We start from the raw sequence: 20,100 nt of genomic DNA on the forward strand, positions 1-20,100 counted from the left end.
TGAGTTGGCTGCAATGTGGCAGCAGAACTTCAGTCAATATCAGCAACGGATATTGGTTATTGTCATGTTCGTCATAATGATTAGACCAAGGTGCAGCATGTGTAGAGTTCCACATGTCTGCTAAATGGCATATATATATATATATTTTAATAAATTGAAACTCACTATACAAAACAACAAAGCACAACCGAAACGTGCCGCTATACAAAATAGTGCTGACAGGCAACTACACATAGTCAAGTTCCCACACCAGAAAGTGGGGGGAAAAAGTTTACCTAAATATGATCCCCAATCAGAGACAACGATAAACAGCTGTCTCTGATTGGGAATCATATCAGGCCAACATAGACATACAAAAAACCCTAGACATACAAAAACCTAGAGAACCCACCCTAGTGTATATAAACAGAGATATCTAAGGCCACAGTTATTAGTGAAGTGTCAGTAAAGTGTTTCTAAAAAAAACAACCTTAACACCAAGACAAGCAATATATATTGTATAATTTAATTTGAATGATCATTAAGTGAACAATAAAAAGCCAATATAGAAATACAGTACATTTGGAAAGTATTCTGACCCCTTAACTTTTTCCACATTTTGTTAGAGCCTTATTCTAAAATGTATTAAATAAATATGTAGCGTCATACCCAAAAAGGCTCTATGGTGTAATCGCTGCCAAAGGTGCTTCAGCAAAGTACTGAGTAAAGGGTCATAAACGTAATATTTCATTTTTCTTTATACATTTGCAAAAATGCCAACCTCTTTTTGCTTTCTCATTATGGGGTATTGTGTGTAGATTGATGAGGGGAAAAAAGTATTGTATCCATTTTTTAATAAGGCTGTAACATAATAAAATGTGGAAAAAGTCAAGGGGACTGAATACGTTCCGAATGCACTGTACAAGCAATACAGATGTAAGTAGATAATTGTTAAATGTTAAAGTGCAGTTACATTTTCAAACACTCAATTGCTACTGTAGTTTAGTGCTACTAGATACAATTATGTATCGTAAAAATGTTTTTATGCAACACCGAAATGTGGGGAATTCACAATACCAGAGTTCATGAATTCCCTAAAGGCATTGTAGGTGCTATGAAGAGGGAGCCTTAGTGTGACAGCACACGTGTTTGCCTCTGGGTACTTTTTCTTCTGCTGCCCAGCGAGACGTCTTAAAGGCCTCTACATTTGGATATATCTGGGGGAATGTTTCCCCCAAAACCTTCAAGAAGCTGCTCTCCTCCTGACCATAGGGCACTTTGATCTCCCTCACAGGATACTCTAAAGATACTGAGATATGGAAAAATGATTTCAATCTTATAAAAAGTATCCTAATATAAAACAGGGAAATAGTCCATAATCTTTAAATCAGTAAAATAACCTAGAACAAGTCTATGTTTAATCACAAGATAAGAGTCACACCTAGCTTACTTACAAAGCAAGCACTGTGCATCGCACTCTGCCTCATGCACTACATGGATATAGGGAAAATGTACCTATCCTGTTCAGCTGCCGGATGGCAGGGTTAGCGATCAGGCAAACCCTCATAGTTATCAACCTGCTTCTCCAGGTTTTCCGCCTTTGGACTCCAGCATTATTCCGTCTCCTGAACGATTGAAATCTGACATGTGCAAATGTTATAAAAATGACAATAATGACACTAAGCATAATCGACACCGTCCATACTCGCACACCCCACGGTAGCTGTTGCAATCATTAGCAAGCTAACGTAATTGTGTTGTGCCGGTTAATGTTGATTTTTGCCAGGTATTACCTAACCTACCAGAATTAATCCTACCTTTGAACCACACGATCCTCCTGGGGTGGTTGTAAAGGTGGTTGCACTTAGCTGGCAAAACTTAAAAAGCAGTCTCTCATGTTTTCAAGTTTCGACATGACTTAGTCGTTTGTTGGTGATGATGAATGAGAAGCTTTTCATATAGTGATTGGCCAACATTTGCATATAGTTTACATATTATTTGACATGTCAAATAGTGTTATTTGACACACAAAGACCCAAACGGCGTTCCATTGGATACCACAGTTATTAAAAGTCTTATTGAAACATTCAATGAAAGTTATGAAAAAACCTCCAAATAACCTTTAAATGTCATTGAAAACACTCATAACATTTGGAGAATGTCCTCTGAACATTATTTAATTACCTTCAAATAACCTATCATTTTAATTCTCAGAACGTGAATAAAACCTGGACAACTTTCAGGGAACCATAGTGAAATGTTATCAGAACCTCCTTGCAATCTAAAAATGTACGTTCCCAGAACAGGCTAAATTTTCATTTCTGTTCTCAGACTATTTTAAAAAAAGTTCAGTTTTACCTGTCAGGAAACATATGGCTTCATTCCCAGAACCAATGGAAACCCAAAAACATCTGTTCCCATAATCTCCAAGGAACCAAATGTGCTAGTTAATTGGCCTACAAATGCATAGGCCTACATCCTATGCATTGTGACAGCACTGTTAAGCCATTGGCACATTGGGATTTTGCGTCCGAGAATTTCGATGGAGCTAATACTTTGTCAATAGAAGTCATCCATGCTGGATGAATGACAACAGATGATGTCCGACAAAAAACTCACAACACTTGAAGATTCTAAAGTCGGATGACTTTGCAGCAGGGTAGCATGCCCAGTAAAGTCAGGACAGGGGTCCAGCTGCAGGCAGAACAGCAGCATGACCAGGTGGACTGGGGACAGGAACAGCCAGGAATTATCAGGCCAGTTCGTTCTCAGGTTGGGTTGATTGAAATGTGGGGTAGAACTCGCACAAAAGCCAGGCCCTATAGAGTACCACAGTATGAGTCTTAATACCAATAAAACCTAGCGATCTAGAAGGGAAATGGTTCCAATCATTTTTCCACCATTCATTTTTCCATAGGGGATTTTAGAAACACTTTTAAAAAAGGGCTGTGTTTCGTGTAGGCTTACCCTGGCATGACCTTTTGATACAAGTCTCTAGGACAAGGTGAGTTTTATCAATATATTTGCCTGTATTTACCCTCCCAAAAAAATGAAATGCTAATTAGCTACTAATGTGGCTATCATAAAGAACTATAAATGTCATAATGATCTAGACAAGACTGACGAATCAAGGCAAAGGTTAGAATCTCTGGATTAACTATGTAATCTTAGCTAAAGGTAGTAATTAATAAATTGGCAACATTTATTTAAATGGACAATTTTGTAAACTGTCCTGTGCAAGTTCTGAATTGACACAATCCCTGTTAACAAAGAGATGATGTGCAGGAGCTTGCAGGGTTTTGTTGTTTTGTTATACTGAAGTACTGAAATTCCCACAAAAGAACATGCTCTGAACAATGAGAACATTACTTTAAATAGAACCATGAGGAAACCTGTAGGAAACTTGATGCTGAAGTAGATATGGTTCTCAGTATGTGCTAGCTGGGTATCCTGCACCATTCCCAGAACATTGTGGGAAGGTTATATGCAAAATAACTATAGGATAACCACGCTCTCACCAAGCTAAGAATGTTATGTGCTAGTTGGGTACCTTCGCTGCCACCAGTGTAGTGTCTGAATTAATCTATGAAATGTAATTTAAGGATGGAACTTCACGTTGAAGATTTACAGTACTTGACTCAGTCTACAAAAATAATCACCACTCATTGTTCAACTAGTCTCCACTATCTATACCATAGGCATCAGTGGAGGCTACTGCGGGGAGGACGGCTCATAATAATTGCTGGAATGGAGTTAATGAAATGGTATCTGACATATCAAACATGTGATTTCCATGTGGTTGACGCCATTCCATTTACTCCATCTCAGCCATAATTATATGCTGTCCTCACCTCAACAGCCTCCTCTAATAGACATTAAAACCAGTAGTTAGTTATAGCGCTGATGGCGCATGATGCCGGAAGTATTTGAATTTGAAACGTGCCATATTGCTGAATGGGGTTGAATGGCACCAAAAACATCGCTAAGGATCATGGTGAAAGTGGCCGTAACTAGCAAAGGATCATGGTCGATGTAGTTATTTTCACCCTGCCTGAGCCACACATGCAAAAAGCGTGCATATGAGGGCGCAAGCCCGTGGTCCTGTGTGACATTTTTTTTTCCCCTGTGTGACTAAATGTAGTAGCCAGAATGGATCACTATTTAAAAAAAATAGCTCTATTTTTAGCGAACCTTTAAACTATTCACTGTGTGGAACGAATTTAATCATATATTTTTTTAATTGCCCAAAATACGTGTAATTTTGGGGGGTTGGCCATTCTGACGATAGTAATTTACATATATTTTCTAGGGCTGAACAGGGCTTTTAGCACCGCTAGCAGCAAGAGCTCATGATTTCACTCTCCAGACCAGACACTGGGGGGCTGGTCTATACCAAGGGGCCAGGTTTCCAGTCTAGAAGCACGGTTTAGACTGCACTTACAGTTTTGCTTCAATTTCCATAAACGGCCACATAGAGAAGTCAAGTTTTAAAATTCCTAATAAGACATCAGCTTTGTGCACAAAACATCCGTTGAAATATTGAAATAATTGTCGCGGAGGCAATGATTTTTTTTTTCATCACTCACACCGACGATATTAAGATCTTATATTCATCCAATATCTGCCATGTTTTTGGATGACGTAATGATTACATAGCTAATCGTGCTGCTCGCTCATGGGATGTGGGACGGTATAAACAGGATGAACCCCGGATTTAGAAGGTTCATAAATCGGCCTATGCAAATGTCAGTAAATTACCTTGAAAACGAGGTCGGATATCTTGGACACAGTCTCCAATTAATATTATACCTCTATGGTCTATACACCTTGAGTCATTGATGCCAGTAAAAAACCGTGTGCAACAGCAATGTCATCATCAGGTATACTGATATATTTCATGTTTTTTTTTAATATTTTATGTTAGTTTATTGTACCATAAAGAATATAAGCAGGAATCATTAGGGCTGCTAACCATATGCCTAACCCTAACCTTTAAATTAAGACCAAAAAGCTCGTTTTTGTTTCCATTAATGTTTCTAGTACAAACCAAGATAATCCCTCTGCAAAACCAATTCCTTCCATCACCCGTCCCTTTTTCCCTTTCCCTTTTGTGCCACAACGTCAAAGATTTTCATAACTAAACCAAGATAGCCTGTCGTTTCCAATGGGAACAGATTAGTCATAGTGGGCAGAACAAGCAAGGAGGTGGGCAGAGCCAAACACGAGTTAGCCTATTGACCCGTTCTAGCATACATCTGCATATGTCTGTTTTGGGAACAGATCAAATGTTTCATCAATGAGAACATTTGCAGAATGTAGGCCAAAATTCATCTTCCGGTTCCATCTTCTCCCACTGCCCGTGGGCTTCCTCTCACTACCATATCTGTGAATATGAATAGGGAAACCGACCGACCTCCAGCACAGTAAGTGGCGGTGTATGCGCCTTTCAGTTGGTTGCGATCCGCCAATACAAATTTAAAGAAGAATAAATATTCCATCCGCATAAATCCGAAAGATCAACGCATCAGAGGTGCACTAACACATTTTGGTGAAGGTCGTGAGTGCTTGTAAGTATTTAGTAAATGTGAAACCAAATGCTTTCTATGAAACATGTACAGACAATATATACTTAGTTGTTTAAATGTTATGATTCTCTCCTTACATGGTCAATTTGTAATTGTCGACATTACCCGTTAGCAACAAACTAAGTTTGCTAAACCTATCTGTTCAATTTTGTGTGTGTAGTAGTTTATCTGTCAGAATACACATGTATATATATCTAGCCAATTGCAGCTAACATTTAGTTAATTATGTTGACTTTCTTTTCTTTACAAATATAAGCGGCCGACAGCGCTCATCTACCCAATGGCCAGGGTAGAAGGACCTACGTTAGCTAGCTAAGATAAGGAGCTTGTTAGCATTACATTTTACATTTGAGTCATGACATTGATAGTTTTAATGGTTTTCTGAAATTGTGACACTAAGGTAGGTAAGTAAGTCAACTATTGACATAACTAGCTGCCAGTAGTTAACGAAGGTAGCACTTGATTCTGTACCAGCACACACATTGGCTAGACTGATATAGCCCATTAGAAAAAGTATGGCTAGCTATTTCTAAATAGAGGCATTTTACATACAATATATATGGATCACATTAGCCAATATCAATAGCATCACCAGCTTCAGATGGAGATATTCAACCATGTTTTTCTGAATTGCCAATCCGATTGGTGTCCTTTCTTTTGAAGGGGAATCTGCTAGCTACCACTTGGGATTGATCCAAATGTGACTTGGATGTTGGTCACGCAGCTAAATGCCTGATTTAATTTTCACCTCACAGCAAAGTCATTACAATCAACTTAAGTGTGACCTTAAGTACAACCAATATATTTCTTGATATAAGGACATTTCTGAAAGCAGCACTTGAACCCAAGTCGATTATGTGCCATTTCTCTTCTGAACTCCAGGAATTCCACAATGTCTCTGGCTAAGCCTGCAATGCGAGGACTCCTTGGGAAGCGTCTGCGGTTCCATTTGCCCATTGCCTTCGCTCTGTCATTGGTGGCTGCAGCAGCTTTCAAGGTCAGCTGACAATCATGTTTTTGTTTAAGGTGGTCCGGGATTTCAGCAAGGTGGCCACCTTAACATTTTCGATGTAGGAAAAGCCCTGGGGAGAGAAGTTTGAAATGAAATGGTTAAAGTCCATCATGGATTTTGTCACATTGAATGGATATAATCAGCAACTGGCATGTTTTTGTATTCATAAGTAAATACTTCCTTCTGATGAGGTAATAATGTCTTTGTCTTCTCAGTATGGTGTAACAGAGCCCAGGAAACGGGCCTATGCCGATTTCTACAAACAATATGACACCACAAAGGAGTTCAACAACATGAGGGACGCTGGTGTTTTTGAAAGTGTCAGGCCAACTGGCGAATAAACCCCTGTGAGTATTTTGCAACCAATGAGGCATCATTTAATCTATCTATTAGGCCAGTGTTCTTCACTCCTTGTCCTGGAGGGCTGCAGTGGGTGCAGGCTTTTGTCCCAGCCAGCCCCACATTGGCACACCTCGGTTGTGTTCTGTAGGCACAAATCAGAACATTTGTCAAAATGTTCAACTTGTCCTGTAAGTGTGCAAATGTTTCTAAAATGTTTCAGAACATTGATGACAATTGAATAAGCCCATGAATTAGATAAACAAGGTCTCAACAATTTTTTTGGCGCTAAACTTAACAAGGAGGATAAAAGAATGCTGCAGTGCTCTTGGACCATGAGTGGATGGTTTTATAATAATGTGTCAATGTTATAGCTGCAATACTGCATTGTGTTATGATCTGTCCCTTTCTCTATTACAGCTGATGTCCCATTGTGCATTCCTGGTCTGATGTTCCAGCTCTGTGATTTACTCATCGAACACTGCGGTTATGTTCTCGTGAATAAATTATTCTCTATTGGTGCCAGTGCCTCATTATGATTCATCTGTGTTATTGTGATAAACTGTTTTGAAACATTTTTGATTAATAAGAATGCAACAATGCTTTCATTCCCAAAGAATACCGGGAGTGTGTTCATTACGTCTTGCAACGGAAACCATTTACGAACCAAACCGAAGCAATCAGAAAGCTTTAGCAAAAAAATGTTTAGCAACAGAATCAGCATTTTAAAAATTACATTTCAGTTGAAGTCATGTGAGTAAAAGTTGTACCATAATAAAACAATCATGACAGCTGTGATGGAAAATAGAACTTTACATTTTTTTAAATGGTAACAGAATTTGATTGTTTGACGTGGTGGGATGTTTTTGTGTTGGGTAAAAACAATTATGTGAGAGATGCTGGTGGAAACGCCTTTATGCACAAACATTGAGAACCATGATATCGAAGTTAAACTTGTAGTCATGCGATAATGTGTGTGGTCCTCACACTAAGACTCAGGGAAACCATGTTTATTATTAGGCTATAGATTAAATATATGAATAACTTCCCAGGGTGGTGAGCCTGATGCCCCTTTCCAATAAATATCGAGGGTCTTATTGTGGAGACATTATCGATGCTTGACTGCAGTTTTCACAAGTACTCTGCTCTTATCTATGATAATCTCATGTACACTAGCCTACCCACAATGTATCTGTAAACTGTTGGCTAGAGCACAAGTGCCAAGATCAGAGTAGGCCTATTTGCTATTTAATGCAACATTTTTTGTGACGACAACTAGAGGTAGAGTTGAAAATGCGATGGGAACACATTGAACTTTTATTTCGTACATGAAAACGTAAGTGAAAGTACATGTGTGCAATTCGTCATCACGCACTGCTTTTTATCCACAAGTCTGTTGGGAAAATGCACATTGTCTTTACATTGGGTTTATAATATTCACATGAAAGTCTGTCGCCAATTGGATGGAAACCAGTTGTGTGATAGGGAATTTCTATAGGTCGTTATCATTAAAATGTCACAAGGTGCTGAGCGTTAGATTTGCCTGGTGTGTGTGAGGGGACACCCAGCTCTATATACAATCATGCCATTTAAAAGGGAAAAAAACGTCCTTTAATTTACAGTGTCAAATAACCCGTGAGAATCTTTTTTTTGTGAACAAATGTTTAATTTTGGCTGTCAGGTTGGTAGCAACATGGAAAATCGTTGTGGAAATCAGTTGCAACTCAAATCGACAATACAAAGCTCCCTCTGTTGCCTGGCTTGCTAGCTAGCAAGCAAGCGTTGCCACACAACACCAAAGACAATATCAGCATGTAACGTAGCTAGTTGGCTCTAAAATAGCTTAAACAAACTGCACTATCAATGTAGGGGTCTACAATCTCACCATGTTCAACCTGCAGATCAATGTCACTCGAGTTGCACTCTTAACATTCACAATTGCAGATATACTTTTGAGATGGGAAACGTTTCCCATTCTACGTTAATGAAACGTGTTCTCCAAGTTCCGAATTGGAGTATTTTGGGCGCTAGATCAAAAAAAAAACATTAGCCCGAATTTCGTCAACAAGAAGTGAAACATTATAAATACTTTACGGGATGTGGGATAATTAACTTGCTATCTGTAGTACTGTATAGCTCTGGAATCGTGACAGCCGCATTCCTATTAACTTCCAGAGTAGTGAGAGCGACTTTATCACGCCGCTGCTTCATACCGCCCGGATGTCTGCCTGCTTGAACGCCAATACTTCAGATATACATGAAAACATGCAATGACCCAGCAATTCGATAGAACATCACTCGGAGATGCACAACAACAGTATTACATTCAAATCGGATGAACCATTCCTTTAAGGGATTGTTAAAGCTGCAATATGTAACCTTTTGGGCAACAACACCATATTCACATATTTATAAATAAGTTATAGTCACTTATTGAAAGCAAGTCTAATGAGAGGTAGTTCTGATCTATATGCGATATTTCTATTCTTTCCGTTGTTAAATTTCGTTTTTGCCTCTTGCTTTCTGTTTTGTACACCAGTTTAAAACAGCTGAAAAAAACTATATTTTTGGTTATGGAAAGTATATTTCACGGGCGTTTAGGTGGTATGATTATCTGCTGATTTGGTCACAAACTGAAATTAGGCGAACTATTAGAATTTTAGCAATCAGGAAATTGAGCGATTTCTACATAGTGCATCTTTAAATAAATGTGAATTATTTGGTTGTAATATCATCACATCTAGAAGAGCATTGTCAGAACTACACATTTCCGATTATTCCATGGAAAACCATAACACACATTTAGCTCAATTAGAGTTATACAGCAAGTAACTGCATGCTTTTCGTGATCAGTAAACATCAATTGATCATGTAATTTCAGATATGTGAGGGTTGCATCACGATATCTCTGTGGTCCTTCTGTAGCTCAGTTGGTAGAGCATGGCGCTTGTAACGCCAGGGTAGTGGGTTCGATTCCCAGGACCACCCATACGTAGAATTTATGCACACATGACTGTAAGTCGCTTTGGATAAAAGCGTCTGCTAAATGGCATATATTATTATTATTATTATTATCTCTCAATATTGGCCACCGTATTTAAAAAATGGACCTCACAATGGGCCCCATTCAACCTGCCATCGATAAAATGAAATTGTGTTTGTTGTCTGTAGCTTATGCCTGCTAATACTATATCCCCACCACCATCATGGGGCACATCAGCAAACTGCTCGTCCACACGACGCCATACATGTGGTTTGTGGTTGTGAGGCTGGTTGAACCTACTAAAAAATTCTCTAAAATGACATTGAAGGTGGCTTATGGTAGAGAAATTAACATTTAATTCTCTGGCAACAGTTCTGGTAGACATTCCTGCAGTCAGCATGCTCCCTCAAAACTTGAGACATCTGTGGCATTGTATTGAGTGACAACTACACATAGAGTGGCCCTTTATTGTCCCCAGCACAAGGTGCACCTGTCTAATTACCATGCTGTTTAGTCAGCTTCTTGATATTCCACACCTGTTAAATGGATGGAATATCTTGGCATAGGAGAAATGCTCACTAATAGGGATGTAAAACAATATGTGCCCAGAATATGAGAGAAATAATGTTTTTGCGTATGGAACATTTCTGGGATCTTTTATTTCAGCTCATGAAAGATGGGACCAACACTTTACATGTTGTGTTTATATTTTTGTTCAGTGTATATGTGCCTGACAGGTTTGAGGGGTTTAGGTTAATTTCCCGTCCTTTGTGGGCTCTGCCTGTCAAGCAGAAGGGCGCATTTGCTGATGTACTGTCAGCTGATGTTAACTTTGCAAGCTACCGGTAGAAACTTTGTACACTTGTCCAAACATAGTGGTAAGAAGACCGAATATTCAACCAACATAAGCCTACCTAGTGACGTTAGCTAACCTTAACCCCTTTTTAACATTGTTTTTAAGATTGTTTAATTACAATGGCTGCTGACAGACATGATAAACTACATTGATTGATGAACCACGTCAAATTAACTAGCTAGCTAGCTAGCTAATAACTAATTTTGTATTTTTGGTATTTTATTAGGATCCCCTGTCATGTTTTGTCTTAGATTGTCTTGTCATTTTGGCTTTTCCCTCTGTTCATTTTCCCCCTGCTGGTCTTTTTAGGTTCGTTCCCCTTTTTCTCTCTCCCTTCCTCTCTCTCTTCTCTCTATCGTTCCGTTCCTGCTCCCAGCTGTTCCTATTCCCCTAATCAATCATTTAGTCTTCCCACACCTGTTCCCTATTCTTTTCCCTGATTAGAGTCCCTATTTCTCTCCTTGTTTTCCGTTCCTGCCCTGTCGGATCCTTGTCTATTGTTCACCGTGCTGTGTCTGTGTATCGCCCTGTCGTGTCGTGTTTCCCTCAGATGCTGCGTGGAGAGCAGGTGTCTGAGTCTGCTAGGTTCAAGTGCCTTCCCGAGGCAACCTGCAGTTCTTGATCGAGTCTCCAGTCTGTTCTCGTCATTACGAGTGGAATTATGTCTTATGTTTGTAGAATTACTTTACTGGATTAAAGACTCTGTTTTCGCCAAGTCGCTTTTGGGTCCTCATTCACCTGCATGACAGAAGGATCCGACCAAGGAATGGACCCAGCGACTACAGACGTTCGTAACACTGCCGTCGAGATCCAAGGAGCCATGCTCGGCAGACACGAGCAGGAATTGTCTGCTGCTCGCCATGCCGTGGAGAACCTGGCCGCTCAGGTTTCCGACCTCTCTGGACAGTTCCAGAGTCTTCGTCTCGTGCCACCTGTTACTTCCTGGCCTGCCGAGCCTCCGGAACCTAGGGTTAATAACCCACCTTGCTACTCCGGGCAGCCCACGGAGTGCCGCTCCTTTCTCACTCAGTGTGATATTGTGTTCTCTCTCCAACCCAACACATACTCTAGCGAGAGAGCTCGGGTTGCTTACGTCATTTCACTCCTTACTGGCCGGGCTCGAGAGTGGGGCACAGCTATCTGGGAGGCAAGGGCTGATTGTTCAAACAATTACCAGAACTTTAAAGAGGAGATGATTCGGGTTTTTGACCGTTCAGTTTTTGGTAGGGAGGCTTCTAGGGCCCTGGCTTCCCTATGCCAAGGTGATCGATCCATAACGGATTACTCTATAGAGTTTCGCACTCTTGCTGCCTCTAGTGACTGGAACGAGCCGGCGCTGCTCGCTCGTTTTCTGGAGGGACTCCACGCAGTGGTCAAAGATGAGATTCTCTCTCGGGAGGTTCCTTCCAGTGTGGACTCTTTGATTGCTCTCGCCATCCGCATAGAACGACGGGTAGATCTTCGTCACCAAGCTCGTGGAAGAGAGCTCGCGTCAACGGTGTTTCCCTGCTCCGCATCGCAACCATCTCCCTCCTCTGGCTCAGAGACTGAGCCCATGCAGCTGGGAGGTATTCACATCTCGACTAAGGAGAGGGAACGGAGGATCACCAACCGCCTGTGCCTCTATTGCGGATTTAATGGACATTTTGTCAATTCATGTCCAGTAAAAGGCCAGAGCTCATCAGTAAGCGGAGGGCTACTGGTGAGCGCTACTACTCAGGTCTCTTCATCTAGATCCTGTACTACTATGTCGGTCCATCTACGCTGGACCGGTTCGGGTGCTACATGCAGTGCCTTGATTGACTCGGGGCTGAGGGTTGTTTCATGGACGAAGCATGGGCTCGGAAACATGACATTCCTTTCAGACAGTTAGACAAGCCTACGCCCATGTTTGCCTTAGATGGTAGTCATCTTCCCAGTATCAGATTTGAGACACTACCTTTAACTCTCACAGTATCTGGTAACCACAGTGAGACTATTTCTTTTTTGATTTTTCGTTCACCTTTTACACCTGTTGTTTTGGGTCATCCCTGGCTAGTATGTCATAATCCTTCTATTAATTGGTCTAGTAATTCTATCCTATCCTGGAACGTTTCTTGTCATGTGAAGTGTTTAATGTCTGCCATCCCTCCCATTTCTTCTGTCCCCACTTCTCAGGAGGAACCTGGCGATTTGACAGGAGTGCCGGAGGAATATCATGATCTGCGCACGGTCTTCAGTCGGTCCCGAGCCAACTCCCTTCCTCCTCACCGGTCGTATGATTGTAGTATTGATCTCCTTCCGGGGACCACTCCTCCTCGGGGTAGACTATACTCTCTGTCGGCTCCCGAACGTAAGGCTCTCGAGGATTATTTATCTGTGTCTCTTGACGCCGGTACCATAGTGCCTTCTTCCTCTCCGGCCGGGGCGGGGTTCTTTTGTTAAGAAAAAGGACGGTACTCTGCGCCCCTGCGTGGATATCGAGGGCTGAATGACATAACGGTTAAGAATCGTTATCCGCTTCCCCTTATGTCATCAGCCTTCGAGATTCTGCAGGGAGCCAACCAGGTGCTTTACTAAGTTGGACCTTCGTAACGCTTACCATCTCGTGCGCATCAGAGAGGGGGACGAGTGGAAAACGGCGTTTAACACTCCGTTAGGGCATTTTGAGTACCGGGTTCTGCCGTTTGGTCTCGCCAATGCGCCAGCTGTTTTTCAGGCATTAGTTAATGATGTTCTGAGAGACATGCTGAACATCTTTGTTTTTGTCTATCTTGACGATATCCTGATTTTTCACCGTCACTCGAGATTCATGTTCAGCACGTTCGACGTGTTCTACAGCGCCTTTTAGAGAATTGTCTCTACGTGAAGGCTGAGAAGTGCTCTTTTCATGTCTCCTCCGTTACTTTTCTCGGTTCCGTTATTTCCGCTGAAGGCATTCAGATGGATTCCGCTAAGGTCCAAGCTGTCAGTGATTGGCCCGTTCCAAGGTCACGTGTCGAGTTGCAGCGCTTTTTAGGTTTCGCTAATTTCTATCGGCGTTTCATTCGTAATTTCGGTCAAGTTGCTGCCCCTCTCACAGCTCTTACTTCTGTCAAGACGTGTTTTAAGTGGTCCGGTTCCGCCCAGGGAGTTTTTGATCTTCTAAAAGAATGTTTTACGTCCGCTCCTATCCTCGTTACTCCTGACGTCACTAGACAATTCATTGTCGAGGTTGACGCTTCAGAGGTAGGCGTGGGAGCCATTCTATCCCAGCGCTTCCAGTCTGACGATAAGGTTCATCCTTGCGCTTATTTTCTCATCGCCTGTCGCCATCTGAACGCAACTATGATGTGGGTAACCGCGAACTGCTCGCCATCCGCTTAGCCCTAGGCGAATGGCGACAGTGGTTGGAGGGGGCGACCGTTCCTTTGTCGTTTGGACAGACCATAAGAACCTTGAGTACATCCGTTCTGCCAAACGACTTAATGCCCGTCAAGCTCGTTGGGCGTTGTTTTTCGCTCGTTTCGAGTTTGTGATTTCTTACCGTCCGGGTAGCAAAAACACCAAGCCTGATGCCTTATCCCGTCTGTTTAGTTCTTCTGTGGCTTCTACTGATCCCGAGGGGATTCTTCCTTATGGGCGTGTTGTCGGGTTGACAGTCTGGGGAATTGAAAGACAGGTTAAGCAAGCACTCACGCACACTGCGTCGCCGCGCGCTTGTCCTAGTAACCTCCTTTTCGTTCCTGTTTCCACTCGTCTGGCTATTCTTCAGTGGGCTCACTCTGCCAAGTTAGCTGGTCATCCCGGTGTTCGAGGCACTCTTGCGTCTATTCGCCAGCGCTTTTGGTGGCCGACTCAGGAGCGTGACACGCGCCGTTTCGTGGCTGCTTGTTCGGACTGCGCGCAGACTAAGTCGGGTAACTCTCCTCCTGCCGGTCGTCTCAGACCGCTCCCCATTCCTTCTCGACCATGGTCTCACATCGCCCTAGACTTCATTACCGGTCTGCCTTTGTCTGCGGGGAAGACTGTGATTCTTACGGTTGTCGATAGGTTCTCTAAGGCGGCACATTTCATTCCCCTCGCTAAACTTCCTTCCGCTAAGGAGACGGCACAAATCATCATCGAGAATGTGTTCAGAATTCATGGCCTCCCGTTAGACGCCGTTTCAGACAGAGGCCCGCAATTCACGTCACAGTTTTGGAGGGAGTTCTGTCGTTTGATTGGTGCGTCCGTCAGTCTCTCTTCCGGGTTTCATCCCCAGTCTAACGGTCAAGCAGAGAGGGCCAATCAGACGATTGGTCGCATACTACGCAGCCTTTCTTTCAGAAACCCTGCGTCTTGGGCAGAACAGCTCCCCTGGGCAGAATACGCTCACAACTCGCTTCCTTCGTCTGCTACCGGGTTATCTCCGTTTCAGAGTAGTCTGGGTTACCAGCCTCCTCTGTTCTCTTCCCAGCTTGCCGAGTCCAGCGTTCCCTCCGCTCAAGCGTTTGTCCAACGTTGTGAGCGCACCTGGAGGAGGGTGAGGTCTGCACTTTGCCGTTACAGGGCACAGACTGTGAGAGCCGCCAATAAACGCAGGATTAAGAGTCCAAGGTATTGTTGCGGCCAGAGAGTGTGGCTTTCCACTCGCAACCTTCCTCTTACGACAGCTTCTCGTAAGTTGACTCCGCGGTTCATTGGTCCGTTCCGTGTCTCCCAGGTCGTCAATCCTGTCGCTGTGCGACTGCTTCTTCCGCGACATCTTCGTCGCGTCCATCCTGTCTTCCATGTCTCCTGTGTCAAGCCCTTTCTTCGCACCCCCGTTCGTCTTCCCTCCCCCTCCCGTCCTTGTCGAGAGCGCACCTATTTACAAGGTACGTAGGATCATGGACATGCGTTCTCGGGGACGGGGTCACCAATACTTAGTGGATTGGGAGGGTTACGGTCCTGAGGAGAGGAGTTGGGTTCCGTCTCGGGACGTGCTGGACCGTTCACTCATTGATGATTTCCTCCGTTGCCGCCAGGATTCCTCCTCGAGTGCGCCAGGAGGCGCTCGGTGAGTGGGGGGGTACTGTCATGTTTTGTCTTAGATTGTCTTGTCATTTTGGCTTTTCCCTCTGTTCATTTTCCCCCTGCTGGTCTTTTTAGGTTCGTTCCCCTTTTTCTCTCTCTCTTCTCTCTATCGTTCCGTTCCTGCTCCCAGCTGTTCCTATTCCCCTAATCAATCATTTAGTCTTCCCACACCTGTTCCCTATTCTTTTCCCTGATTAGAGTCCCTATTTCTCTCCTTGTTTTCCGTTCCTGCCCTGTCGGATCCTTGTCTATTGTTCACCGTGCTGTGTCTGTGTATCGCCCTGTCGTGTCGTGTTTCCCTCAGATGCTGCGTGGAGAGCAGGTGTCTGAGTCTGCTAGGTTCAAGTGCCTTCCCGAGGCAACCTGCAGTTCTTGATCGAGTCTCCAGTCTGTTCTCGTCATTACGAGTGGAATTATGTCTTATGTTTGTAGAATTACTTTACTGGATTAAAGACTCTGTTTTCGCCAAGTCGCTTTTGGGTCCTCATTCACCTGCATGACATCCCCGTTAGGTGTTGCAAAAGCAGCAGCTACTCTTCCTGGGGTCCACACAAAATATGAAACATGACATAATACAGAACATTAGTAGACAAGAACAGCTCAAGGTCAGAACTATATAAAAAAAATAAAGGCACACGTAGCCGATATATCAATGCATACACACAAACCATCTAGGTCAAATAGGGGAGAAGCGTTGGGTCGTGAGGTGTTGCTTTATTTGTTTTTTTGAAACCAGGTTTGCTGTTTATTTGAGCAATGTGAGGATGAAAGGATGTTTCATGCAATAAGGGCTCTATATAATACTGTATGCTTTCTTGAATTTGTTTTGGATTTGGGGACTGTGAAAAGAGACCTGGTGGCATGTCTGTTGGGGTAAGTGTGTGTGTCAGAGCTGTGTGTAAGTTGACTATGCAAACAATGTGGGATTTCCAACACATTAATGTTTCTTATAAAAAGAAGAAGTGATGCAGTCAGTCGCTTCTCAGCTCTTAGCCAAGAGAGACTAGCATGCATAGTATTTGTATCAACCCTCTGATTTACAATGAAGAGCAAAACGTGCCATTCTGTTCCGGGCCAGCTGCAGCTGAACTAGGTCTTTCTTGCAGCACTGGACCACACGACTGGACAACAATCAAAATTAGACAAAACTAGAGCCTGCAGAACCTGGTTTTTGGAGTGTGGTGTCAAAAAAGCATAGCATCTCTTTATTACGGACAGACCTCTCCCCATCTTTACAACCATTGAATCAACAGTTGAAGTTGGAAGTTTACATACACCTTAGCCAAATAAGAAAAAGGGAGAGAAAAAAGAAGCCATATCTCAGACTCACCAATAAAATAAAATATTAAGATGTCCAGACATTGGACGGAGGAACTCTGCCTAGAAGGCCAGCATCCCGGAGTCGCCTCTTCACTGATGACGTTGAGACTGGTGTTTAGTGGGTATTATTTAATGAAGCTGCCAGTTGAGGACTTGTGACACTAATGTACTTCTCCTCTGGCTCAGTTGTGCACCGGGGCCTCCCACTCCTCTTTCTATTCTGGTTAGAGCTGTTCTGTGAAGGGAGTAGTACACAGCGCTGTACGAGATTTCAGTTTCTTGGCAATTTCTCGCAATGAATGGCCTTCATTTCTCAGAACAAGAATAGACTGATGAGTTTCAGGCCATTTTGAGCCTGTAATCAAACCCACAAATGCTGATGCTCCAAATACTCAACTAGTTTAAAGAAGTCCAGTTTTATTGCTTCTTTAATCAGGACAACAGTTTTCAGTTGTGCTAACATAATTGCAAAAGGGTTTTCTAATGATCAATTAGCCTTTTAAAATGATTAACTTGGATTATCTAACACAACGTGCCATTGGAATGGTTGCTGATAACGGGCCTCTGTACTCCTATGTAGATATTCCATAAAAAATCAGCCGTTTCTAGCTACAATAGTCATTTACAACATTAGCAATGTCTACACTGTATTTCTGATCAATTTGATGTTATTTTAATGGACAAAAATGTTGCTTTTCTTTCAAAAACAAGGACATTTTCCAAGTGACTTTTGAACGGTAGTGTAAGTTTTTTCATCAGCAAACTATGATAAATAATGTCAAAAGCTGCACAAACGTCTAACAAAACAGTCAATCATAAGTCATTTGTGTAAGTGCCGTGCTTGTTGAATGTCCTTCCCTATGTAACAGTATAACTTTAGTCCGTCCCCTCGACCATACCCGGGCTCGAACTAGGGACCCTCTGCACACATCAACAACATTCACCCACGAAGCATCGCTACCCATCGCTCCACAAAAGCCACGGCCCTTGCAGAGCAAGGGGAACCACTACTTCAAGGTCTAAGAGCAAGTGACGTCACCGATTGAAACGTTATTTAGCGAGCACCACCGCTAACTAGCTAGCCGTTTCACATCCGTTACACTATAAGCATGCTAAAAGCCTGTTGTTAATTTGTTTACAGTAAAATACCATTGTATCTGGTCAAACAACATTTTTTTCAAAAAGTTTACTAAGGGTTGGTGACAGGCTGATTAGTGTCTGAGAAATTCTATAGGAAGAGAGAGACTGCAGATTCTTTCAAACAACAATTTTATAAGATTAGCAAAAATGAAGCAATCAACCATAACCAAGAAGGGTTTAACAGCTTAACAAACATAGCCGGGTCTCTGCTTTAATAGTGAAAATACAACCCCTTCCTGTGTACATGGCAGTCAGCAGATAGTGTGTAAAAGGTATCAGTTGTCTGTGCAGACTTTAAGATAGCACAAGGTTGATAGCCCGAGGGCTCAACCGTTTAACTGCATCCACAACATCAAACACTATATTGTACCCCTTTCTGCAAGGTTCCATACTTGTGACTTTCTGTAGATAGTAATCCCACGGGATGTCACATGCTACAGTTGCACCCAAACGGCTTTTAGCTGTAAGCCCAGTCTTATGACTAAGTCACACCAAGACAAGTTTGTATCAGGTTAGAAAAAACACTAGCATAAAACAAAAGACTATTCTTTAAGTAGTAAAACACAGGAGAGCATGACTAATTCTGTAATTTTCCATTGCATAACCTCCCTTTTGATACTAAGTCTCAACCTAATAGAAAATGACTTAGTTTCAAAACTTTCACATAATGCAATTCATTCTCAGAAGTGGGAAAGGAACATATGAATTTAAACGTCAGTACATACTTTATCACAACACACAAGGCAATTGTTTCGTTGAGACTGTTCATATTGCCTGTTGTCCATTTGTGTACAGTAAAATAGCATTGTATCTGGTCAAACAGTTTTTTTCTCCAAAAGTTTACTAAGGGTTGGTGACAGGCTGATTAATCTTCTCTGTATCACGGAGGCGCTCCGCACCGCTAAAGCTAACTCTCTCTCCTCTGCTCTCATCCTTCTAGACCTATCGGCTGCCTTCGATACTGTGAACCATCAGATCCTCCTCTCCACCCTCTCCGAGTTGGGCATCTCCGGCGCGGCCCACGCTTGGATTGCGGCCTACCTGACAGGTCGCTCCTACCAGGTGGCGTGGCGAGAATCTGTCTCCTCACCACGCGCTCTCACCACTGGTGTCCCCCAGGGCTCTGTTCTAGGCCCTCTCCTATTCTCACTATACACCAAGTCACTTGGCTCTGTCATAACCTCACATGGTCTCTCCTATCATTGCTATGCAGACGACACACAATTAATCTTCTCCTTTCCCCCTTCTGATGACCAGGTGGCGAATTGCATCTCTGCATGTCTGGCAGACATATCAGTGTGGATGACGGATCACCACCTCAAGCTGAACTTCGGCGAGACGGAGCTGCTCTTCCTCCCGGGGAAGGACTGCCCATTCCATGATCTCGCCATCACGGTTGACAACTCCATTGTGTCCTCCTCCCAGAGCGCTAAGAACCTTGGCGTGATCCTGGACAACACCCTGTCGTTCTCAACTAACATCAAGGCGGTGGCCCGTTCCTGTAGATTCATGCTCTACAACATCTGCAGAGTACGACCCTGCCTCACACAGGAAGCGGCGCAGGTCCTAATCCAGGCACTTGTCATCTCCCGTCTGGATTACTGCAACTCGCTGTTGGCTGGGCTCCCTGCCTGTGCCATTAAACCCCTACAACTCATCCAGAACGCCGCAGCCCGTCTAGTGTTCAACCTTCCCAAGTTCTCTCACGTCACCCCGCTCCTCCGCTCTCTCCACTGGCTTCCAGTTGAAGCTCGCATCCGCTACAAGATCATGGTGCTTGCCTACGGAGCTGTGAGGGGAACGGCACCTCAGTACCTCCAGGCTCTGATCAGGCCCTACACCCAAATAAGGGCACTGCGTTCATCCACCT

The 20,100-nt window shown here is 43.1% G+C and overlaps 1 protein-coding gene across 1 annotated transcript; it reads left to right on the forward strand.

Annotated features, from left to right (window-relative positions):
• The first annotated feature begins 5,388 nt into the window (after positions 1-5,388).
• LOC124003541 (cytochrome c oxidase subunit 6C-1-like) lies at positions 5,389-7,437 on the forward strand. Its single transcript, XM_046311872.1, has 4 exons — positions 5,389-5,546; positions 6,447-6,561; positions 6,792-6,923; positions 7,336-7,437. Exons 2-3 carry the CDS (start codon positions 6,457-6,459, stop codon positions 6,915-6,917), a joined length of 231 nt encoding a protein of 76 aa, XP_046167828.1. The 5' UTR covers positions 5,389-5,546; positions 6,447-6,456; the 3' UTR covers positions 6,918-6,923; positions 7,336-7,437.
• Positions 7,438-20,100: the final 12,663 nt, after the last annotated feature.

Source organism: Oncorhynchus gorbuscha, linkage group LG18 (genome assembly GCF_021184085.1).
Source record: "Oncorhynchus gorbuscha isolate QuinsamMale2020 ecotype Even-year linkage group LG18, OgorEven_v1.0, whole genome shotgun sequence".
Taxonomy (NCBI): domain Eukaryota; kingdom Metazoa; phylum Chordata; class Actinopteri; order Salmoniformes; family Salmonidae; genus Oncorhynchus; species Oncorhynchus gorbuscha.

Coding starts and splice junctions, on each gene's coding strand:
- LOC124003541 (XM_046311872.1), top strand. CDS start 6,457: ATGTCTCTGGCTAAGCCTGCAATGCGAGGACTCCTTGGGAAGCGTCTG. Junction 6,562..6,791: donor TGGCTGCAGCAGCTTTCAAG/GTCAGCTGACAA, acceptor TTGTCTTCTCAG/TATGGTGTAACAGAGCCCAG.